This window comes from Esox lucius, chromosome 25, assembly GCF_011004845.1.
Source record: "Esox lucius isolate fEsoLuc1 chromosome 25, fEsoLuc1.pri, whole genome shotgun sequence".
Taxonomy (NCBI): Eukaryota; Metazoa; Chordata; class Actinopteri; order Esociformes; family Esocidae; genus Esox; species Esox lucius.
Window position 1 is genome coordinate 18,832,377 of NC_047593.1, and position 26,444 is coordinate 18,858,820.

The window sequence follows — 26,444 nt, forward strand, 5'->3', positions numbered from 1 at the left end:
CTCTAAAGCCGTTACTTTCATAGACTGGGTTTGGGTCTTTTTGGCAAACATAACTGCCTCTTGTCTATTTCAATGATGCGGTATGGCGGGAGATTTATTTCTGATTCAATTCAATTCACTTAGCCGGCCGCTAAGCTGCTTAACATCCTACAGTGACAACTAAGGAGATATAAGATTGAGAAGCTGTCGGAATTAGAACCAGTGTTACAGAATGCTCCATTGTCCCCTAGAAAACATTATTTGCTATGGAATAATTCTATACTCGCCAAGAGTTCCCGCCCCATCCAACATGGCGCAGGACTAGAAATCTGTTTTAAGCCAGAGAGGTGGTCTCCCATTGGCCTCCATATTCCCTGACGACTGGAAGGCTTGTATGGCTGTGGGTCAAATGTAACGCACCACGTTGAAAAAGGGGTGCTATTAATTCCTATATCACTTATTTGGAATTAATTAGATGTGTTTGTTTTGTTTTAATTCATCTTGCTGCTGTCTTATAGGTTGAAAAGGAGTGCCTAATCCTGTTTATAAATATTTGTATTAAATTTTATGCTCCAAATTAAACACATTTGAAGCCACAATATAGGATTACATATAAATAGGCCTTTCTTAATGAAACCGCTCATGGCTCTGTGTTATTAGAGCCTCTGAATTAATGTAGGCAGGTAAAGGAGGAGAGGCAGGCAAAACACATCCTTTCAACTCTCCCACACACACAGACATGTTTGTGTGTGTGTGTTAATGTGCCAGTTTGTGCATTCTCAGTGAGGGGAAACCTTTAAAGTCTTTCTTGTGTCATCAAATTCTTTGTGTGTGTGTGCGTGTATGTATGTGTGTATGTGTGTGTGTGTATGTTTCTACGTTTGTGTCATGCGGTTGTAAATATGTTCAGAAGTTTATATTTGTGTGTAATTATATGTCGGAGGCACCTGTGTAAGGGTCCATGTGAATGTGTGTATGTGTGTGTGTGTATGTGTGTATGTGTGTGTGTGTGTGTGTGTGTGTGTATATGTATCTGTGCATGTGTTGCGCATACAAAATTAGGAATTTTTATGAGACATCACACCAAACATCTAGGAGACATCACACCAAACATCTAGGAAACATCACACCAAACATCTAGGAGACATCACACCAAACATCTAGGAGACATAACACCAAACATCTAGGAGACATCACACCAAACATCTAGGAAACATCACACCAAACATCTAGGAGACATCACACCAAACATCTAGGAGACATAACACCAAACATCTAGGAGACATCACACCAAACATCTAGGAAACATCACACCAAACATCTACGAAACATCACACCAACCATCTAGGAGACATTACACAAAACATCTAGGAGACATCACACCAAACATGTAGGAGACATTACACAAAACATCTAGGAGACATCACACCAAACATGTAGGAGACATCACACCAAACATCTACGAAACATCACACCAACCATCTAGGAGACATTACACAAAACATCTAGGAGACATCACACCAAACATGTAGGAGACATTACACAAAACATCTAGGAGACATCACACCAAACATGTAGGAGACATCACACCAAACATCTAGGAGACATCACACCAAACATCTAGAAGACATCACACCAAACATCTAGGAGACATCACACCAAACATCTAGGAGACATCACACCAAACATCTAGGAGACATTACACAAAATACATTGTTACATTCTACAACATAGACAGACATGAGGTAAAGATGGCAGACAGAGGAACCGACACAGAAAGACACACACAGACAGACGGACACACACAGACAGACAGACACACACACACACAGACAGACACACACACAAAGACAGACACACAGACAGAGACACACACACACAGACAGAGACACACAGACAGACACACACACAGACAGACACACACAGACAGACACACACAGACAGACACACACACACAGACAGACACACAGACAGACACACACAGACACACACACACACACACACAGACAGACAGACACACACAGACAGACACACACAGACAGACACACACAGACAGACACATGAATCCTTGAAAGTATTGACATTCCAAATGGAACCATATTCAGTAGACTGACATGGCTCCGGTCTGATGACCCAGGATATCTGACCTGTCCAACTCCGTCTGACACACACACACACACACACACATCTCTAACCATTATACATTTCCCCATCAGACATACCTCTTCCTCTCCCACTCCACACCCCTCACATTCTCTGACACATATTCTAGTCCATGTCAATAGAAAAGCTTTCATAGTCCTGTGGCTGGCCAAAAATCGATACCTACTCTACCTCTCCACAATACAAACATGAAGTAGTTAGTCACACACACAAACACACACACAGACACATAGCAGAGCAGAGACACAGGGCTACTATACTGCTATTACACAGTCACTATAATCGCTGTTATTTCTACCATCTCTATCACCTCTATAATCTCTATCGCACCGCCATCATTTCTATCACATCTCTATCACCTCAAACATCTTTATCATCTCCATTACCTCTATCGCCTGTCACTTTTAAATTCTCTATCATCTCAAACATCTTATTCATCTCCATTATCTCTATCACCTGTCACTTTTAAATTCTCTATCACCTCAAACATCTTTATCATCTCCATTATCTCTATCACCTGTCACTTTTAAATTCTCTATCACCTCAAACATCTCTATCACCTCAAACATCTTTATCATCTCCATTATCTCTATCAACTGTCACTTTTAAATTCTCTATCACCTCAAACATCTTTATCACCTCAAACATCTCTATCACCTGCCACTAATTCTCTGTCAACTCTATCGTCTCTATCTCATATATCATCCGTTACCTCTGTCAACTCTATCGTCTCTATCTCAAATATCACCCGTTACCTCTGTCAACTCTATTGTCTCTATCTCATATATCATCTGTTACCTCATCAACTCTATCGTCTCTATCTCATATATCATCCGTTACCTCTGTCAACTCTATCGTCTCTATCTCATATATCATCCGTTACCTCTGTCAACTCTATTGTCTCTATCTCATATATCATCCGTTACCTCTGTCAACTCTATCGTCTCTATCTCATATATCATCCGTTACCTCTGTCAACTTTATCATCTCTATCTCATATATCATCCGTTACCTCTGTCAACTCTATCGTCTCTATCTCATGTATCATCTGTTACCTCGTCAACTCTATCGTCTCTATCTCATATAACATCCGTTACCTCTGTCAACTTTATCATCTCTATCTCATATATCATCCGTTACCTCTGTCAACTCTATCGTCTCTATCTCATATATCATCCGTTACCTCTGTCAACTTTATCATCTCTATCTCATATATCATCCGTTACCTCTGTCAACTCTATCGTCTCTATCTCATGTATCATCCGTTACCTCGTCAACTCTAGACGTCTCTATCTCATATAACATCCGTTACCTCTGTCAACTTTATCATCTCTATCTCATATATCATCCGTTACCTCTGTCAACTCTATCGTCTCTATCTCATATATCATCCGTTACCTCTGTCAACTTTATCATCTCTATCTCATATATCATCCGTTACCTCTGTCAACTCTATCGTCTCTATCTCATATATCATCCGTTACCTCGTCAACTCTATCGTCTCTATCTCATATAACATCCGTTACCTCTGTCAACTCGTTTCTCTAATATCTCGATCACCTCTATCCCATCTACCATCTCTAACATTGTATTGATCAACTCATCTCTCATCTGTAACACCTTCATCACCTGTATGGTCAACTCCATCTACATAGTCTCTATTACCTTTAGAATCTCTAATATCTAAATCTCTATCTCTATCTCCTCTATAGTCTATACAATCTCAATAACTATCAAATGTACACTTCCAACTCACATCTCTATCTGACACCTCCTCTCTCCCCATTTATTTCTCCTCCCCTCCTCCCCTCTACACCTCTCAAATCCATTTCTTTCTGAAGGGCATGTTCGACGCGGGAAACTTATTCACTTAGCTGAAGCAGGTGCAACGTACGAAAGATAAAAATGAAAATAATAAATAATAAAAGAGTTCAGGGTAAACATTACACACACGTTTTAAAAGGATTAAGGCACTTCAAATGTTGTATTATTAGCGTTATACAAAGCCATTCCTCCTCTCTCCCCTTTCTCCCTGTCGCTCACTACTCCACTCCATCATTTCTCTCTGTCTCTCTCACAACATAATTACTAATTGCCTCTTCTTCTGTTTGGCCGCCCTCTGCATTACGTTGTCATCCATCTCGCCTTACCCCCCCACCCCCCCTTTGAGGTGAGAGTCAGGCAGATCAGTTTGCATGCTGACTGTCTAGCTGATCCCTGGTTTTGGTTTCCTCTCCACCTTTGACCTCAATCCCCACACCTCCCCCTGCTTACCTGCCCTATCCATCTCCTCACCTTTGACCTTTCAATACCACTCTCCTTGTCCTCGCACCCCCCTCTCATCACTCGTTTCTTTATTCTGAACCCAAACCCCAACCTCAGCCCCACGACAGGTCAGCCAGTCGAGACCCATCCTCAGGAGATGAAGAGGGTCGGGTCATGGCGTAGGCAGAAAGTGGCAATCCGACGGAGACCGGGCCAGGAGTCAGCCTGACGTGGGCTTTGAAAAGCTTCAGCATAACAGCCGGTTGTCCTCATTAACAGCCCTCACCACTGCGGTGTTACGTCTCTGTCTTATTGTTCTCATGCTTCAGGCAACGCCTTCAATGACAGCCTCAATGTATCATAAGTGAAACGCTGGTACCCCACGCAGGATCTCCAATTGCCCTTTTCCAAAAAACAACATTTGTTTAGCTGGTAGGCTTTAACTAGGCTTTAACTAGGCTTTAACTAGACTTTAACTAGGCTTTAACTAGGCTTTAACTAGACTTTGTTAGTCTGTGGCAAAGAAACAAAACATACGAATTCAAAGTCAGTGTAATCAGAAACAAAACAGCTGATAAAACACGTTTCATTGTAAAACACTGAATCTCATATTCTGAACACTTACATGGCCTTCCATGTGTCACTCGAGTCGATTTCAAACACCAGTTGTTGAGTCACCAGACTCCAACGAGTCATTCAGCCTCTGAATAGAGTGGCCAACCTTTGCACACTTAGCGGAAACTTCGTCCAATTAAACTCGACATGTCACCTAGCAACAACATAGGAAAACCCACATCGTCCTCAGAATAATTTTGGTCCTACAGTGGTTCCATATTTCTACATCTAGCAAAGGAGTTTAGGGCTTGAAAGAGCAGTATTTTTTCATGAAGCACACGAAAAACTAGCATGCTAAACTTAAAGCCAACCACTTAATTTGAAACAAATGTGCAACGCAGTACACTTTGCACTTTCAAGAAGATAGCTACTGTCGAAACAAGTTCATCACCTGTCCAACAACCTTGCAGAGCAACAATTTGCACGTCTGGAAACATGTTGAATTGCAGAACGACTGCTGGGAAAATGAAAAGACGAGCAGAATTTCATCAGGAAGCTGTCAGATTGTCATTGAGCTGACAAGCCAAATATGGTTTATCAGCGCGCCTCAAATCCTCAGCCAATCTAAAATTGCATCGCAGTGGTTGTCAATGAAGAAAATGTTAGCAACAGACAGTAGAAAACAAGTTAAATCAGCTCTTAAAATCATACCTGGCAACCAATTTTTTTTGTACACACATATTTCACGCAGTAGAAAGATGTTTCTTTTGGTTTGTCACCCCCCCCCCCCGTCAGAGTACTGCATGGGGGTCATGAGGTGAGACGGATCGTTGTGCTGCGTCCTCCCCAGAAAATATCATCCCCGCAGTATAACCTAACCCCGGCCCTAATCTCACCCCTGACCTCTCCCAGCCTCACCCGCCCGTTCCATCCCTAACCTCACCGTCATCTGCCCTCTCGGGTAGCATCTGCTGCCTTTCCACCGGCAACCATGTGGCAGAGACTGGAATGGTACGTGCGTTTCTCTGTGTGTGTGTGTGTGTGTGTGTGTGAGTGTGTGTGTGTGTGTTAGAGTGAACGTATGTCCGTCTAGATCTGTGTGTGTGTGTGTATTTGTGATTACGCGTGCTTGTGACAGATGCTGATCATAATTTAATCCACCAGGGAGATTTCATTTCTCTTTACAGATGATGCATCCCAAGTGGCACCCTACAGCCTGAGTAGTGCAGTACTTTGAACAGAGCTCTGTGGAACCTAGGGCACAGAGTAGGGAACAGGGTGTTGTTTGGGACACCAAAGATAAAGCTGCTTTTCCAATCAAACCCTCTAGCAGCAGAAAATCCCCTTTATTCTTCATCCTGATTCCAACACACCAATTATGTGAATAACAGAGACAAGATGCATCCCATTGAGTAGCATTCATCTCCACAAAACATCTTATCTCCATTACATTTAGGGTTATGGGCTAGAAGGTAGGGAATATCGGATATAGGGAATATCGGATATAGGGAATATCGGACATAGGGAATGTTTTTTTTTAAGGCTGGATTACCGTGTCTCACTTCAGATGCAATTCCAGGTGTGTGTGTGTGTGTGTGTACTGAGTAATACAGACTCTATGGCTCCACACACACACAGATTAATACACATAGTTCAGGGAGAGAAAGTGCTCACTGCAGTAAAAGAAGTCTCACTTGTGAAAATGCTGAGTTGTGCTTTGTAAGAGGTGAGTGGAGAGAGAGAAAGAAAGAAAGAAAGAAAGAGAGAGAGAGAGAGATGAAGAGATAAATGAAAGATCGTTTTACCTTTATCACTTGGCTCTGGCAACATTTTCATTGTCACTCATGCCATTAAAGCATAAGAAATGACATCTTCATAGAAGGGAGGGGGGGTGAGGAGGGGAGGGAAAGAGAAAGTGATGGAGCGGGGAGGGGAGGGAGGAGAAAGAGAGGGACATTTTGGGTGTCGGCCAGAGAAACCGGATAGGGATGTGGGTCACTGTTAGACCCACTGGCACCGAACATCCATTACACACACACACACACACACACACACACAACCTCAAACACACACACACACACACACACAACCTCACACACACACAAACAAACACACACACACACACACACACAACCTCAAACACACACACACAAACTCACACACACACAACCTCACACACACACACAAACAAACACACACACACACACACACACACACAACCTCAAACACACACACACAAACTCACACACACACACAACCTCACACAAAACCTCACACACACAGACACACACAGCCTCACATACACACAGACACACACAACTTCACACACACACACACACAAACAGAGAACTGATCACTGTCACAAGGCCATCATGCTATAGTCAATATGGACTCTCTCTCACTACCTCTCCCCCAATACCTCTCAATTTCTAGCTCAACTTCTCTCTCTCTCGGTCCTTTTCTATGTCTCTCTGTCTGCCCCTCTCCTTCCCCTTGCCTATCTCTGTCTCTCCCCTGCATGTAACAACTTCTTTTCTCTGTCTATCATTTTATCTTTTCCATACATCTCCACTCCTCTGTCTTTGTGTTTCATTCTCTTTTAGTTTCTCCCTTTCATTTTCTATCTGTTACGTTCTCTGTCAGACTCTCCACTCTCTCCCACTACAGTCAATATGAACAGACATTCTATTTTACTCGCTTTTCCCATCACCCACTCACACGCTATGTCTCTCTCCGTCACACACGCCCCCCTCCCTCTCCTTCTCTCCTTTCCTCTCACTTCATCTAATTTCTGTCTCTCTGTACTATCTATCACTCTCTTCTGTCTGTCTGTCTCTCTTCTGTCTGTCTCTCCCTGTCTGTCTGTCTCTCTTCTGTCTGTCTGTCTCTCTTCTGTCGGTCTCTCCCTGTCTGTCTGTCTCTCTTCTGTCTGTCTGTCTGTCTCTCTCTGTCTGTCTCTCTTTTCTGTTCGTCTCTCTCCTCTATCTATCAGTCCACTCTGTCCCAAATTTTCTCAGTCAAAGGTTTGGACACACCTACACATTCAAGGGTATTTCTTCATTTTTACTATTGTACCTTGCAAAACAATAGAGAAAACTATGAAATAACACATATGTAGTGAATCATGTAGAGACCAAAAATACACCTTAAGGTTGTATCACTTATAACCAAAGTTCTAAACAAATCCATTTATATTCAAGCTCTTCAAAAATGCCACCTATTTCCTTGATGTCAGCTTTGTACACTCATTGTTTTGATGCCTTCACTATGATTCCACAATGTGGAAAATAGAAGAAATAACCTTTACTGAGTAGGCGTGTCCAGGCATCTCTTCTCCCCGTGTTCTTCTCTTGATACCGCCCTCTACCATGCACATACATGAAAAAGCCTTCCTCAGGGCAGACACAATCACACCTACACTACTTCACAACCCCCCCCCCCCCCCCACACACACACACACAAACTGTACACACACACACACACATAAAAATACACACTTTCAAAATCTAGGGCTTACTGAAGTTATGGGAGGTCACACAGTGGCTGCCTAGCAGTTAATTACCCTCACTAATCAATAATTCATTAGACTGTCCGTGTGTGTATGTGTGTGTGTGTGTGTGTGTGTGTGCATACGAACACCAAACTACCACAGTAAGCATTTTCTTTCCCTGAGAACACCAGATTAAGAGGATTGACTCCGTAATGGATTAACCTCTGGCGTGGGTTTGTGTGTGTGTGTGTGTGTGTGTGTGTGTGTGGGTGTGTGCTCTGCAGGATCAGAAAGGCATGTATGAATTGATTAGCTGAGAAAGCTCTTCCCCTTTAAGGCCCATGTCAGCGGTATTCTGCGAGAGGAGAGAAAGCTCTTCCCCTTTAAGGCCCATGTCAGCGGTATTCTGCGAGAGGAGAGAAAATGCCGAGGTGTCAGTCAAGGCAGAATGGGGGGGGGGGGTGAGGGGTGAGACGTCCATCAAACGTCACGGCACGGAATACTCCCCTGCGGCCTGAGGGTAACCCTGCCGTGTCAGTGTGTGTGTGTGTGTGTGTGTGTGTGTGTGCGTGTGTGTTAGCAAGCTGTCAGCAGCTGTATTTGTCAGCAGGATTTGTGCTCATGAACTACGCAAAGCGACACTTTTTCAACCATCACCACCATTTTAGCTGTTTCCCGAAAGGAGGGGGGGGGGGGTGCGGGGGGGTTAAGTGGCCAGTCACCAGAACAGGTGTCTGTGGCTTTCAGGATAGAGAGTTTGCGGCAGGGCTCAAACACGCACACACAAACTCTTTAATCGTACACAGGCAGACGAACAAATACGTACACACACAAACACACACAGAGATCCTGGGTGGCTGGCGGTAAGCCTTGCTAAATAGAGTCGGCTGTTTGACATGGAACACACACACTCAGACAACGGGACACTGTCACACTGCACAGGCTTATAGCGCCGACACGCACACACAAAAGCCAGCTTATGAGGCGATACTGAGGGGACTGCAAAAAGAGCACGAGAGAGAGAGAGAGAGAGGGACGAGAGAGAGAGATAGAGGAGGGAGAGAGAGAGAGTGAGAGAAAGAGAATGGAGTGAGAGAGGGGAGAGGAAGAAATAACGCAGAGGAAAAGAACGACTCCAGAGAAAACATCAAAGATCAAAAAGAGCGACATACAACAAGAAAAGGAAAAAAAAAACATCCGCAGCCAACCAACCCAGAAGTAAACCACACTAATAACATCATCATCATCATGTATTGGGCCCGAGTAGTCAAGCTACAAGCTTGTATTACCACTTGACGCTTTAAAACAGCTCCCGAAAATCTTAATATTAATGCATACATTGGTGCCAACCAGTTCCAGTTCAACTACACTTAGCAGGAACTACTTTAACTAAATTATACAACTTCAGTAGTTGATTGCTTTCCTGTCAAGTATGGGTCTCGCTAAGCAAAAACCAAAAAAATGTATGGAAAAACTGAAGTAGAGGAAAGAATTTCCTTCTGTTCATCAGTGCCAGACCCCCCTGAGCCTCATTTGAATGGTGGCTGCTTAGTTCAACAGGCTAAATGCACATTACATTCACATCAGGTGGGATCCGTTCCGGGATTTTCCTCCACACGCGCTAACCAAGCAGCTCGCACGCACTGAACTGCTCTCCGAAAGTAACTTTAGTGTTAAGTGAACTATATAGATCCAACGCGTGGCCTTTCCCGTGGGATGCGGAAATACGGGGCATACCGGCCCCCGAAACCAGGCCAGCCCAGTAAGGTCCAGCTCGGCTCGGTGAATTGGGGTCCCAGGGAGGGAAATCACCCGTGACCCGTTTTCCCCGAGCACCCCCCGGCAGAACCAGCCGCTCAGACCCGACGGGGCAGGATCAGCTCGGTCGACCTACCTGTTTGCTGTACTTGTTTCCCGTCTGGCATCCGTACTCGGAGCACTGGTCCGACCCTAGTGACATGGCGTCGGCGTTCCCGCTCCCCCCACTGCCGCTCCCGCCGGATCCTCCGCTCCCCACGAAGGTGTTGGACGGCGGCAGCTCCTGCACCGCCTGGTGCTTCTTGCCCTCGGCCGGCGGGCTGTGTGGCTGCAGGTGGACCGCCGGGAGGGGCGAGCTGGACTTGTAGTGCCGGGCCAGGTCCGGGCTGGACTGGTGGCGCCGGGAGCCCATGCGGGGGCTCCCGGGGTCACCGTCAACAGCGCAGTAGCGTGCCGCCAGCCGCTCGCTAGCGCCGCTCATGTCCTCGTCCTCGTCGTCGTCGATGCTGGCCATGTGGTGGTCGTTGCCGTGCCGGCGGAGCCCGTTCACCGTGACGATGCCGCTGTAGAGCGAGTGTTCTGTTTTGTTGCCGGCTCCTCCCGTACCTCCCGTGCCATTGCGCTTGTCCCTGCGGGGCTTCCGTCCGCGGTCTAATGTTCCTCCCCTGGCCTGGGGCACAGCCGGCTGCGGACTGAAGAAGTCCTCCTCCGGTTCTTTCTTCCCAGCCTCGTAGCCGTTCTTGCCCTGGGCACCGCACTGACGCGCCGTGACCACCAGGAGGATGACGAGAATGACGGCGGCGGCACCTGCCAGGACGCCAATGGCCACTGAGAGGCGTTGTTTCCCCAGTGCTCTCTCGCTGTCCGGGTCGCCAGCGATGTCCAGAGAGAGAGGGGCTGCTAAACTACGAGCCACCTGAAGGAGAAAGAGAGAAGGAGAGATAAAGAAAGATAGAGAGAGAGGCAAAGAGAGAAAAAGTGAGACATAAAAAAGCAGAGGAAAGAGATGAAAGTAGAGGGAGGTGAAGGACAGAGGATTAAAGAGGTAAGGTAGAGAACTGCAAACACTGTAAATCATTACTCTCCATTGATTAGCAATATTGTGACATCAGAGAGTGGGAAGACCACAAAGCCACCCAGCCAGGGATCAAAGACAGAAGGGTTAAAGGTGGGGTGACTAATTTATGAAAGGACTGAAGGGCAGAGGAAGACAGGAAGAAGGGAAGAAGAAATGAAGAAAGATCAAGGGGCCGGGGGAAGACAGGTGTAAAAGCAGAGCGGGAGAGAAAAAGCAGTGGTGGTTTGGTACTTCTAATAACATTGTGTGGTCACGCCTGAGGTGAAAAAGATGGCACTTGGGAAATGTTCAGTAGTAATGCCTTGCTCAAAGACACAACAGGAAATCTAGAATTTGATAGCAACCGTAACGTTCACCATTTCAGAACCCGGGTTCAAACAAATACTGTCATAAGTATTCGAAAAACTGTTTGGTTGAACGCTGAACAGCAATCTGGACCAGGTACATCCTCCATTGTTGAAAAGCTGCTCCAGAACTGCAGACATCGAACAAATATATGAGGATTACTATCAGCATTGGAGTATTTGGTGGAAGATATGATGTGGTGAGGTCAGCCTAAAAAACAAAGTGTTGGCACGAAAAGCTGTGCTTGGTTGTTCCGTGACAATGTGCCCAATCACCTTTGTGTTGCTGTGCACTCACTGTCTGGGATGTCCATATAGGATATAACAAGGATAACACTTTGGATACGCTGTTAATGTAACGTGAACTGAAACTCACCTTGAATTCTTTAAATAAATCTGCATGTCTGTCTCTGAGGCACTTCGCTAAGTTGGAAGTGGTTCCTCCTTTAGTCTCGTGAGTTTGAAGGCCCCGTTTGCCTAGTGATTTTTGCGAATATGTTACTCCCGGATCATCCGCCTATAACAAAAAGTTTGCGACTCGTACTGTTTTTCTTTCAGACGAGTCGAGGCGAAGCGGCACATGCCATAATCTGACAAGTTTTGGATCCCTGGTAACTATGGTTCTGTATAAAAACCAGTACTGTCATGTTTTCAGGATTTTGGCATCAACTTGGTACCGATTTATCAGTTCTCGTGACATCCCTAGTTGTGGTATCATCATTTGTCAGTCTGAAACAGAAATGCAACACTAATGCAATCTGGTACCAGCTTCTCCAGCCACATAAACATTCATTTATGTCAGCTGATTGCTTCAGGGTTTTTTGACAAGCTCTCCCTGTACTCGGCAGAGCATAAGGTGAGATGTTTAGTCAGTCCTCTGAAGCGTGGTATTATTTAGTCGGCTGTGGTGATGTCGGATCCGAACACGAGACAGCGGTGACAAGCAGTGTGTCAGACTCTTCTTCATCTGCACTGAGGACTCAGCAAGTCATTTTCCGTTGAGAGTTCTGCTCTGTGACAATGTCTGGTTGGAGATGATTGTCCCCTTCAAGGAGATCCCGTGCAAATGTTGACTTGCAGTGCGGTAAACATTTCCTGACGTTTTGGACGAGGCCAATCGTCTGTCATGCCGCGGGATCTCCAAGGTCACTGGAAGACAAGTAGCAAGTCCCACTTATGTTCAACAAACGTCTGTCAACAGCAGTATCAATAAAGTACACTAAATATATGACTTTGTTGAACACTGAGTTATAATATATATTCTCAGAATTCTACAGAGAAACTGTCCTTTCGCTCAACTTTTACAGCATGTACCACCCAACTATGGGTTACAGCCATTCTTTTTTTCTGTCAGTACTGGTATCTAAAACAGCGACCTGCAAGCAACGGCCCCGCCTCTTAGTCTCATTAGGTATAAAAACAGGTTTCTAAACACTGTTTTCAGAACCACTCGTTACTCCACTGCCTAGTTCACCTCCTCAAGGGTACCTATCTAGGTCAGGGCAGTACAGACCGACCTTTAACTTAGTTCTCCTGCAGGCCACAACACTCTGTTAGTCCGCTAAGCTTTAGCATATGTATTAGCCCGCACCATTTACCCAAGACCACATCATTTCCAAGTAATTATAATCCCACCACTACCTTGGCGACCACGACGGAAGCCCCCTGTCAAGGGCGGTGTTCGGTGTCGCACGTGGCAAAGCCTTAGTCACCGCGGTGCTTCCATTGAATAAGTCGCGCATTCACGCCAGAGCGTGGGTCTCAGCAAAGGAAAAATCATTCACACAACTAATTCCTAAAACCTTCATAAAAAGGCTGTACCAGACTGTTCTTGAAAGCCGCAGCGGCACTCATAAGAAGCACTTATCGGGTCGGGTCAGTTGGACCAGCAGGTTGTCGGAGCTGTTCCTGACTGGGTTAGTTTGGATACCTTTGATACCCTCTGCTGACACTCCGCCTCAAGCGAAGGTATTAATTCGCTCATCTAATGCACCTCTTCAGGCAAGGTTAGCCGGCGAGGCGCGTTGACACCGTTTCCGTCTACGCCGTGGTTCAAATGATGTTTTAAATGCTCCCGTTACTTTGGTGTCTGCTTGAGCCTCGAGGGACAGGCTGACGGGAGCTGCATATTGCGGGGCTCTTTACATTAACATCAAGGCCATTAGCCGACGCTCTCATCCACAGCCACTTACAGTAGCAGGCGGGTACATTCTTCTTACCTTTTCTTCACACGACCGTCGTGTTGAATCAGGCGTGTCAGTTCTAGGGCCTAAGAAAGGTTGTGAAACACTGGGTCACGGCAGGGAACAGTTAAGGGATTCAGTGGAATAACCGGGCCTGAGTAAACCAGCTTGAAGCTAGATACAGCAGTTGAGAAAAAGACTAGAGGATCTCTGTTTTCGATGAGGATGAGCCCGGACAAAGAGCTGTGGATCCAAAGACTGCCCATCCACGATATCAACGTGATTAGTGACTTGGTCTTGCTGACGATGGAGTGGGTGTTTATTTGGGGTTCAGAGCCAGGACGGCGGAACTCAGCTTACGTGGCATTTATACTGTAAGTCATGTTCTTTAAGAATCACAGGCTATATGATTAATTTATCGGTCCAAAAATTGATGCAAGAACTAGGGACTCCAAACCACCAGTACGGAAAGGTACTGAAATGAACTGAAAACATTTGAAGGTACAAAATGAACAGAGCCACAAGTCTGTGGGTCATGACCCACTGGCCAGGTATAGAGCCAACAACCAAGTGGCATGGGGTCAGAATAGACCATGATCCTAATGTAGTATTGCCTGGAAACTGTAAAGTGTATGTGTGTGTGTGTTTGTGTGTGTGTGTAATGGGGTCAGTAATTTAGAATAGAGCATGAGCGTAATGCAGCATAGATTTTGCCATAACAACATAGAAAATCAATACACAGAAGGCCTACAAAGGGAAACCCATTAGACACACACACACACACACACACAATCATACATGTGTATATACACACACAAACACATACTAGACCTCAAACACCCATATCCACCCAGGTCTGTAAAACAGGTCTATAAATGCATATCTGACTTTGTGCAGTCAACGCTGGGAATTCTAATTATCCAATATCCTCTATCCTATTGAGTGCTGTGTGTGTGTGTGTGTGTGTGTGTGTGTGCGTGCATGCGTGTGTTTGTGCCTGCCTACAAGCATGCGTGCGTGCATTTGAATCTTCCATTACTCTTTGAAGTCATGTTCTATTACACAGAACACTTTAATTACATTTTAATGTTTTAGATAATATAGCATTACAATTATTTTCTTCCACATCGCTGACACTGCTTTTCTTCCGCTATCGGCAGAATCACTGTGATAACTCTGACAAAGCAGCACTTCAGATTGTATCAACAGCACAACATACCATCTCGCAAGATTGAGAGTGTTTTCATTTTCCAGATACTGTAACAGAATTAGCACAGCCATTTGCCTAGCTCCGTAACACCAAGACTCAGGAACTGTTTCATGGCATTGTTTCAATTACTCCATTACACAAGTTAGCAGTAACATCCTATGGTTTTACTGTATTATACTGTTTTACTATTTTCTGTTCCATTGTCCTACTGAATTATATTACATTCTCTTGCATAATGATATTCAGTTTTCTTCATTTCAGTAGATTTTTTTTTCTACATCCTGTCCTATTGTCTTACTAGATTATATTCAATTGTACAGTGGATTATATTTCATTGATGGAAAATGTTGTTTGTATAGATGTCGGAATGGACAATCCTGGCTAAATACAATTATTCAATATCACTGAATGACCATGGTAAAGCATTCGTTCTCTTGCCTTAGCAGATTCTATCATTTGGGTTCTAGAGGGTCCTATTCTGTTGTCTTGAAATATCCTATTATATCCGTTCCAGTGGGTTCCATTCAGCTGTCTAAGAATAATCTATTATTTCCGTTCCAATGGCTTGTATTTATTGTCTGGGAGATTGTATTACAGGCCATGACTACAGATCATCCTTCTCTATGACCTTCAAAAAAGAAAAATCACCTTCCTAAAGATTCACCACATGTAAAACATTTCCACCCATGGGGGGGAGCACAAAATCTCAGCCGTCAGACACAAACAAACAGTGTTTGTGTTTGCTTTTGTTTAGGCCCGTATTTCCAGCGTTTGAGATTCAGTACCGTTTGTTACTCCACATCAAACAAATTGAAGCTAGAAATAACACCGGCCTACTGCTTAAAAAGCCAAGCACAGTTTGTCATTGTTTGCCTGAGTTAAAGAACACCACTTTGCCTGCCTTCTCCTTACGCCATAGGCTGTGTGTAATTTTCTGGAACATTCTTTCAAATAGCCGCGTGGATTTTATTCGGGCCGTTCAAACTCAGATTTTAAGGAACATGAAGCAGTACGAAGGGCAAGACACGGCGCACAGGGAATAAACGCATGCATGGAACCAGAACGACACGCGGGCAGAAGCTTCTGGATCTTCGATGAAAAGGAGAGTTATTTTCTCAAGGTCTGACAAAAGACAAATCCACAGCCACACCATTCATCATATCCCCTCCATCGGTTCCATTCTATTGTCTTAGCGGATTGGATTATTTTATTCTGTTGTCTAGTGGGTTCTACTGGTTCCATTGGGTCTGTTCCGTGCCATTGTTCCGCTGTTGCCTGGCTCCTCTCCACTCTGCAGTCCCTGTCCCATTCACATTCTCCTCAGCACGCCGCTAGCTCAGCACGCCGCTAGCTCACAGTGACTCCTGCTCTGTGCGCGCATGCACGCGCGTCCTTGTCCATATCCGTGTGTGTTTTTCTGCACTTTTGTGTATTCATATTGCATTTCTGAGTGTATGTGTGTGTGTTTACGTACGTGTTAGTGTGTGTATGTGTGTGTGCATCTGCCTATAAGTGTTCAAACCAAGAGTGCAGCACGACCACTTAGGCTCTGGTACATCTTCATCCGTCCTGACGCGTCATCCCTCGCTCCCCCTCATCATCCGCATCATCCCTGCCTCCCCAGCTCAGCCAGCTCCCACAGGACACACACATATACACACATTCCTAGCCACACTGCCCCACGACTCCTCCACTGTGCTGCACCAAGCTTTGTACTGCTCAGCCTTAAAGGGTAATTTCAAGATTTTCTGAACTTGATGTTAAACGGTTCCTCTCTCATTGAAAGCTCATTATTTTCCACACGTCAGGCGAGGCTGCCGTTGCTTTGCCAATTAGCTAGCCAGTGCCACTGCCCAAAAGGAAGCAATGCCACACTCCAGCGTGAATCACCAGTACACTGGTGTTTTATTGAGGCGCTAGCTGGTGGTTAGTTAATGCAGTCAAATGTGTACACACGGCTGAATAAAGAACTGAACCATGTTTTTTTTTGTGGGTCCTCTCCGCTCACAGACATATTTCGGGGCGAGGAAGCACCTAACACCAAGTTTAAGAAAATAAATGAAATTCTCCTTTAACAATGTGTGTGTGTGTGTACTGTTTAGCACGGGAAGCATTTCTCTTTGTAGGTAGTGATGTGTCTCTCTTGATAGATACTATGAATAGCTGTTCTTGCTCCTCTGCAATGCTTGCTCTTTGGGGTTTAAGGCTGGATATATATCTGTAAAGGATTTTGTGACTAATTGTTTTCTGTTGTAACAAGGGATTCAGTCAAATACACTTGAACAATACAATAGATTTATAGATTCATTCATTGAATGCCTGGCAATGTGTAGCTTTAGTGTAATGACATTTTGAACATCCAAATGGTTGGAGCATAAACACCTGTGTAATGGGCTAAAAGGTAAAGGGTCAAGTCGAATTGAAGGAAGTACGTTTTTTAAATACATAAAATTAGTAGACTAATTTAAATACATAAAATTAAAACATATAATTTTTTATTTAAAAAGCTTTTTTTTAATTTCCTGTTGAGTCACTGAAAAATAGATTACCTTTCTTATTAAATTGAAACTTTAGTTTATTTCCTGAAATGACTGTGTTTAACACCGCCATGGCCACAGCCATGAGCCCGAAACTGCCTGCTGGTGGAGTACATGAATACAGCATGGGCTTAATGTTGGGCAGGAAAATTAATGTGCCGTTTTGCAAGCCCCCCGGATCAAAGTCCTTCATTGAACTGAAGCTGGGGTCGGGAGTCCTTGTGCAGTTACTCCTTGTGCAGTTTTTTATTTTATAATAACTAAGGTCAACTCTGGGCCCCAGTTGACAAGACAAAGCCTGGGACCAGTTACAAGGCCAGAAAGATAATCTAAAATTTGAGAAGCTCCGGCTTACAAACAGAAATTAGATTCCAATAGAACGCTGAAGTGGCCTAGAACACAGCAGAACAAAATGGAATCCCAAAACACAACAATGGAACAATGGATTGTAATGTGTGGAAGTATATGCGGTAATCTAGAACTCCTTTAGATTACACCACGGACAGTTTAGTTTAATTGGAAAAGACCAGCACAGCACAGCACGCTGTACAGGGTAATGGAGAAGAGGTGTGTGTGTGTGTGTGCGTCTATGGAAGGAAGCCAAAGTGATTAGTGAATGAAATGGCAATGCAGCAGAAAATTACTCACCTCTTTACATCTAAACAGCAAGAGTCACAAGTTGGCCACTAAGCATTATGGAAATATACCTTCAGGACCATGTCAAACTTTGTGCCACTAATTGTTTGATTCAACTTTGACCTTGTGTTTTCAGGGATTGGCCTAGGTGCTCTTTGGCAATCCAGCCCAACACTAACTGATTCATCTATTTAACTAATTGCCGACCATTTACGTAGTTTGGCCAGCGTAGTTGAATCACTTGTGATAGTGTTATTCCCTCCATTGGTGAGGCCTGCTATAAGCTGTTCTTATTAAAAGATGAAATGATGGTCCTCTCTTAACTCAGCCATTCCATTATAACATGCTATTGTTCCATTCTAATTTCTTCCATTCTGCAATTCCATTCCAATTTGCCCATCTATTATATTGTAAGTTGTTCTAATCCGTCCCTGCTGTTCCATTAAAGGGTGATGCATTGCATCAGTCCATTCTGGGCTATTGACTTGGATAAGTATAGCCTGTAGAACACAGTGTGCCCTTGACAAATGAACTGACTGCTATGAGTTAGAAAAAAACTATAAAACCAAATGGAATAGCCAAGGAGTCTGATCAGGATGTACAGTGTGTAGGTACCCTACATTAGCATTAAACTCGGCTTTACCAAAAGGCTCCCTACATCCTATGGACACAGGTCAAAAACAGTGTACTTTATAGAGAACAGGATGTCATTTGGGGCACACATCACAGCCCTAGTGTAATCCAGAGCCGTGGGCTAAAAAAGTGCGGTCTGGGCCATGATGAAAGTGAAACTCCTAATTACCTGAGCATCCACCAGAGTGGCGTTGACCAAGCTCTCGTTGATGAAGACGTGCACTAGCGCCGTGGCGCAGAGCGAAGGCTCCCCGCTGTCGTTGACCCGGACAACCAGGCGATGAAGACCCCGGTGTCTCCGCTCCAGAGGCTCCGCCACGGTGATGACCCCGCTGGCCGAGCCGATCTCGAACAGCCGGAAGGGGTTCCCTCCAACCAGCGAGTAGCGCAGGTCTGCGTTGCGGCCAAAGTCGGAGTCTGACGCAGCCACGGTCCGGACGATGGTTCGGGCGCCCGACGCCGGCGGGAGAAGGGTGTAGGACTCGTTCGTGGGAGAGATCACGGACGGGGCGTTGTCGTTCTCGTCGGTCACGATGAGCGAGACGGTCGCCGTGGCAGAGCGAGGAGGGTCGCCGCCGTCAACAGCTCGGACGCGGAAGGTGTAGGTGGAGCGGCGTTCACGGTCAAAGGACGCAGAGGAGAAGATAGTCCCAGTGTTGTTCTCGATTGAGAACTTTTCTTTACACCTTCCTCTACATCCCTCCTCGCCTCCATCGGTCCTCTCCCCATCTCCTCCCTCCACCTGCCCATCCATCAGTGTCTCTTCTTCATCCATCTCCACGAAGAGACTCAACTCTGCATTCTCGCCCTCGTCCGCATCAGTTACTGTCACCATGCCGACAGGGCTGTTGGCAAGAAGGTTCTCCTTCACATAGAATGTGAACACTTCCTGGACGAACTTTGGCGCATTGTCATTTCGGTCAGTCACCATGACAACCACGGTGGCCGACCCCTGCAGGGAGGGGGCTCCCTTATCCCTGGCGATCACCCGGAACTCATACCTCTCCCGCACCTCCCGGTCGAGAACCCCCGTCGCGCGGATGTCCCCGTTATCTGCATCGATGTAGAAAGCGCCATTAACCGACGGATCCAGTGAGTACACAACCTCAGCGTTTTTACCGGAATCGGCGTCCGCCGCCACCACGGTGACCACCCGTTCTCCGGGCTGGTTGTTCTCCGCGAAATGGACTTCAACCACGGCCTGCGCAAAGGTGGGCGCGTGGTCGTTGACGTCCACCACCCTGACCATGAGGGAGCTGTTGGAGGAGAGCGAAGGCGATCCCGAGTCTACAGCCACGATGGTGACGCTGTACTCTTTAGTCACCTCGTAGTCCAGAAGGGCGGATGTGTGGAGGAAGTACTTCTTACGGTTCCTAAGGGAGAAGAATTAAATAAAAAATATAGGTATTTCCTGGGAAAAACATTGCTGCAAAATTAATATTTTTGTATAATGATTTTACAAGTATTAAATCTAGTATATACATATATATATACACACACAATTCTTTAACTTTATTTGGCAAATTAAACATCATGCATTTGATTCAGAATTGTTGCTAGCTAGCAGTTATCGGTATATTTATATGTATACAGTGGATATAAGAAGTCTACACACCACTGTGAAAATGCCAGTTTTTTGTGATGTAAAAGAATGACACAAAGATAAATCATGTCAGAACTTTTTCCACCTTTAATGTGACCCATAATGTGAACAATACAGTCGAAAAAACAAACTGAAATCTTTGAGTGGGGAACATTTTTAATTCACAATAACCTGGTTGCATAAGTGTATACACCCTCAAACTAATACTTTGTTGAAGCAGCTTTTGATTTTATCACAGCACTGAGTCTTTTTGGGTTGGAGTCCATAAGCATGGCTCATCTTGACATGGCAATATTTGCCCACTCTTCTTTGCAAAAGCACTCCAAATCTGTCAGATTGCGAAGACATTTCCTGTGCACAGCCCTCTCAAGATCACCGAACAGATGTTCAATTGGATTCAGGTATGGGCTCTGGCTGGGCCATTCCAAAATGTTAGTCTTCTTCTGTTGAAGCCATGCTTTTGTGGATTTGGATGTGTGATTTGGGTCGTTGTTGTGCAACTTCCTCCTCGTCTTCAGCTTTCTAACGGACGCCTGAAGGTTTTGTGCCAAAATTGCCTGGTATTTGGAATTGTTCATAATTCCCTCCACCCTGACTAAGGCCCCGGTTCCAGCTGAAGAAAAACAGCTCCCAAAACATGATGCTGCCACCACCATCCGTCACTTTGGGTATGGTGTTCTTTGGGTGATGTGCAGTGTTGTTTTTGCGCCAAACATACCTTTTGGAATGATGGACGAAAAGTTCAACCTTGGTTTTATCAGACCATAACACATTTTCCCACGTGCTTTTGGGGAACTTGATGTTTGTTTTTGCAAACTTCAGCCAGGCTTGGATGTTTTTCTTTGTAAGAAAAGGCATCCGTCTTACCACCCTACCCCATAGCCCATTCATATGAAGAATACTGGAGATTGTTGTCACATGTTGTCACTTGCCAGAAATTCCTGCAGTTCCTTTAATGTTGCTGTAGGCCTCTTGGAAGCCTCCCTGTCCATTTTTCTTCTCATCTTTTCATCAATTTTGGAGGGACATCCAGTTATTGGTAATGTCTCTGTTTTCTCCACTTGATGATGACTGTCTTCACTGTGTTCCATAGTATATCTAATGCTTTGGAAATTATTTTGTACCCTTCTCCTGACTGATATCTTTCAACAATGAGATCCCTCTGATGCTTTGGAAGCTCTCTGTGGACAATGGCTTTTGCTCAACTGAGATAATGTCAGGAAAATCTTACTGGTTAATTCTGAACACAGCCACATTCCCAGTTATAAGAGGGTGTGCACACTTATGCAACCAGGATATTATTTAAAATTTTTACCCTTCGAAGATTTCAGTTTGTTTTTCAATTTAACTGTTCACATTATAGGTCACATTCAAAGTGGAAAAAGTTCTGACATGATTTATCTTTGTCTCATTCTTTTACATCACAAAAACCTGGCCTTTTCACAGGGGTGTGTAAACTTTTTATATCCACTGTATATATGTACTATGCTGGAATTCCCCCGAAATGTTACATTGTACAAACACTACGAAAATAAACCCAACCAATACATTCCAAAAATAAGGTTTTGAAAATTGACAGGACTGCGTTTTCATCTCACCTGTCAAAAGCATCATCCGCCGGCAGAGGCAACAAGGCTGCTTCTCCAGCCGGTTTTAATGTGAAGGGAACGTCACCAACCACCGTACATGTAACCGCTCCATTCTCCCCCTGGTCGCGGTCAGAAACCTGAACCAGTGCAATCGGCGTATCCACAAGAACATTCTCAGGCACCAAAGCCACCCCGTCCCTCACAGGGATTCGTCCGATTTTCCTGATCTCCACGACGGGCACGTTATCGTTCTCATCTCGTACCGCCAGGACGACGGTCGTCCGGTCAGTGCGCGGCGGCTGACCGCGATCCCTCGCCGTGACCGTGAACCTCAGCTGAGCCACTTCCTCCCGGTCAATCCGGTGAAGGACGCTCAGCCATCCGGTGGCCTCGTCCAGTCGGAGAAGACGTCTGACGGATTCCGTGGCCGCCCCGAAGACGTACTCTACCTGGCCGTTGACACCGACGTCGCGGTCCGAAGCTCGTACTTGGAGGACAGGGGTTCCAGGCGGCGCATTTTCTGCCATTTCAGCCTCATAGACAGCTCTCTCAAAGCGCGGGCTGTTGCCATCAAAGGAAAGAAATGATGTTGTAACAAAATTACAATTGTCACACTTTTCTAGCTAGCTACTAGCAGTGTATAGGTGCAGACACTACAGACACCTTACGAACAAGCCATTAATGCCGTGTGTCATTTTCCATGACCTCAAACGCACATACACAGGGGTGTACATACACACGCTTATATACACACCAACACATCCCGGGCACATACGCAAGCAGGGAAATTTTGGTCTCACCTGTTGTCATTGACGTCGGTAATGGCAACGCGGAGGAGAGCCTGGGAAGATCGTGGAGGGTTCCCGCCATCGCGGACTCGCAAGACCAGTTCGTAGGAGTCCCGCGCCTCACGGTCCAATGGGCCTTTTACGATCAGCTGGGGCTGCTTCTCGCCATCGGGAGTGTCGGCAACTTGGAGCTCAAACACACTGCTTCTCACACCTCCTCCTGCGCCTCCTCCACCTCCGTTGTTATCCACCGCTCCTCTCCTCCTATCGCCCCCTCCTGCGCCTCCGCCGGCTCCATCTGCTCTTCCCATTGGTCCGCCGGCTGCTCTCCTCGTCGACCCTGACCCTGACCCCACTGGCGACCCGGAAGAACCGCCATCTTGAATCAACTCATAACGGTCGATTCCGTTGCGTCCGAAGTCGCGGTCCGTTGCGGTGGGTAACAGGTACAGTGTGCCGATTGGCCGGTTCTCCTCGACAGAGAGTGTGAGTACAGGTGATGGGAAAGAGGGTGTGTTGTCGTTGATGTCAGTGATGACGACGCGGCCCTCAAAGAGATCCACCCAGCTCTGCAGCGGACCAATCACAGACACTTCGAAGTCCAGGAAACACTCATTTTCGTCGAAGATCAACTGACACTGGGTCAACTTCTCCCTGTCAATCCTTTTCTGTCCCGTCGACAGTTCCCCAGTAACGTTATCAATCTTGAAGAACTCAGAGCCACTCTCCAGGGCAAACGTGACATCCCCAGAGCCGGTGCCGGCGGTTAGGCCAAGGTCGGCAGCCACGTTACCGATCTTGACGTCCGGGGGACCCTCCTCTGCCACCCGGTAACGGAGCGCTGAGTCGGCTAGCGGAAGCTGAGTCAGCGTTAGTAGAGGTACTATAAGGCAGAACAACGCCCCCGGTCCTGTTACCAAGCAGCAGAACAATGATCCACCCCCACCAACACCTACTCCTGTCCTCCTCATGGCTCTATCTCACTCCCTATCCCCTGTCTGTCTGGATATTTACTTGCTGTATACCACTTTGTTCTCTTACCCTACGTGTGTCTGTCCTATTGTATATCACTGATATTCTCTCACACTCATTCGAGCTCTCTCCTTTCTTCTCTCTCCCTCCCTCACTCCCCTCCGCAGTTTAGGCTGTTAGGGTCCAGGAAAGCTTTCTCTCTGATAACTGTGCAGTTCACTTAGGTTGAAGTGTTTTCTTTCTCTTACTTTATTGTTGAGTGGTTTAGACATAAACTGTTTATAATTCCTCCAAATCTCTTGGGGATGTTCAAAGCACAAACATATCCGAAAATCCCTCCAGCAGGAAAAGAGAAGAATAAAACCAAATCATCCACTCAAATTAATGAATCCAATTCACTGTATATCTCGCTTGCTCCGTTTTATGGTAGAGATATTAACGTTATTCCAGTCCTGCCTCTCTCGAGGACTCAGTATTTATAGTTAACAATTTTATTAGTCCATTAGTAATTTCGCTTCATTCCGGTCTCGTTCCGGTAGAAGGGGATCTCTCGGCGGGTTACACGAGTTGGAGAGAAACTGCAATGCAGCACTACCCACAAAAGAAAACTGTCCACGACTCTGGCTCAGGACACCGGATTAGAAAAGAAAAACACATAGAACTTAGATCCAAAAAGCGGGGGGAAATATGTTTTAAAAAATGTATAGTCTTCTGATAGGTTACTTGATTAGAGCTAAATGTTGGTCTTCTTACCTCTTGCTCTACCGCGTGAATCGGGGAGCTGCGCGTGTGCCTTTTTCCCGCAGTGAAGCAACGTGCCAAGCCGTTGATCGGATGCCTTCACGGAACTTCACGAGACAAGAGTGCTTTTCACACCGACTTCCTCAGGACAGAATAATAATCTAAACGGAACCAGGAGCCTCGAGCTCACATCAGCAACGGTTCTTGTCAAAAGTGAAGAGATCCCGACGTCAACAAACCGGTAAAACTATAATTCCGTGAGCGTTTGTTGGGATGTTTCGGTAATGAACCGAGGAAAACTGCGTCTTTTCCAAGAGTCCCGCATACCCTTGTTCGATTCCTCCCTCTCTAGTTCTCTTTTTTCCTTCTGCCTCTCTCACCTGCACGTTCTACTGCACTGCATTTACGTGCGGGGCTTGCTGCTGCTTGCTCTAAAATGATGCTGCAGTCGCGCGCTCTCTCTACCCCTCTCTCTCCCCGTTCACATGCAACATTTCCATAGCCCGTAACTTGATCGTTCAGCTGAAACGGGAGAACGGAACGAGAGGCAGTGTTGGGTCGCTCAGTGTGTGCGTGCGCGTGTGCGTGCGCGTGTGTGTGCGTGTCGGTTACGGGGTGATCAGAACCTCTTCTCCTGGCTGTCACTGCATAGATTAATGTCTTGGCGTTTATGGTACTCAGGGCGGTATGAGATGAGGGGAATATCTTCTTTTTTTTTTTACAAAAAAAGACAGAGGGATGGAAAGAAGGATAGGCTATTGCATGTCAGAGAAATATCATTTTTAAATTAACTTACTATTCTGCAGAATCGGCATTTTTTCACTGCGCTGGACAGGCTACGGGACTGGGGTTTAAATTGAAATTGCCTGCCGTAATAACCTAGTCTCACACTCTTTATAATGATTTAGATTTCTTTATCCAGTTATGACTTCAACAATGCATCGCAATGTCATCACACAATCGGAAGCACGTGGTCCTCTCGTGACGTCTCAAAGTAACTTAATCTTTATGCCACGAACTGTTAGATGTGTATTAAAAACTACAAAGCCCTTCTCGCTAGAGGTCATCTGATAGGGCAAACATGTTAATAATAATATTAATAAGAATAAATTGGCTATTATGATTACTTTTATGTATATCTATATATATATATATATATATATATATATATATATATATATATATATATATATATACATATATGGCCTATATTTTTTTGTAATTGTATATATACATATATATATATATATATATCAAAATGTGTCATATTGATATAAATGAATATTAGTCTATAGTGTATGGCCATGAGTTGTTGCAGTTGTTTTTAAGTATAAACCTAGTTATTCTCTATTGAATATTTAAGTATAGCATTTCCTTTTGTCTGACTACTGCACGGTGCGCCCTCGCACAAACATACACACCCACACACGCACACACACACACACACACACACACACACACACACACACACACACACACACACATACACACACACACACACACAGTGTACTGAAGACGTTACAGCCTCAGAATCTCTGCGCAGCAGACTGACCCGCAGCATGCTCTGCTGGGTGAGCGCAATGCAGCAACCGGCTCCTCTCTTGCTGTGTACTAGCAGCGATAGGGAGAAAGACAGACAGAGGTAGAGAGTAGCCTACGAGATTGGGGGGGGGCACCCCACCGCAATCCTCTTCTCTCCCTCATCACACTCCACCTATCCGTGGTTCTGTCATTAAATTATTCCGGGCCAGGTCCGGCGGAGGTTGTCAATGTTTCATCCAACCAACCAGTAGTCGGTCCGGAGTCCGGAAATGTGTGTGTGTGGAGCGTGTGTGTGCGTGTGTGTGTGTGTGTGTGTGTGGGGGGGGGGGGGGGTTCCCCACTCTCTCTCGTCATAACGCCGTGAGGCGGGAATACCGA

General features: G+C 45.5%; 1 protein-coding gene across 3 annotated transcripts in view; it reads right to left on the reverse strand.

The window, feature by feature from the left end:
* pcdh7a (protocadherin 7a) overlaps positions 1-25,558 on the reverse strand; it is a 50,282-nt gene extending 24,724 nt beyond the window's left edge. For 2 of the 3 annotated variants that reach the window (XM_029118383.2, XM_034291158.1), the window contains exons 1-4: positions 22,824-25,558; positions 22,033-22,584; positions 19,001-20,204; positions 10,347-11,126 (exon numbers count right to left, since the gene is read on the reverse strand). In XM_029118383.2, the coding sequence (XP_028974216.2) occupies positions 10,347-11,126; positions 19,001-20,204; positions 22,033-22,584; positions 22,824-23,782 (3,495 nt within the window). In that variant the 5' untranslated portion in view covers positions 23,783-25,558. Of the gene's footprint in view, positions 1-9,146; positions 9,452-10,346; positions 11,127-19,000; positions 20,205-22,032; positions 22,585-22,823 lie in introns of those variants that run through there. The other variant, XM_034291157.1, reaches the window with a different exon arrangement.
* Between the last annotated feature and the right edge of the window lie 886 nt (positions 25,559-26,444).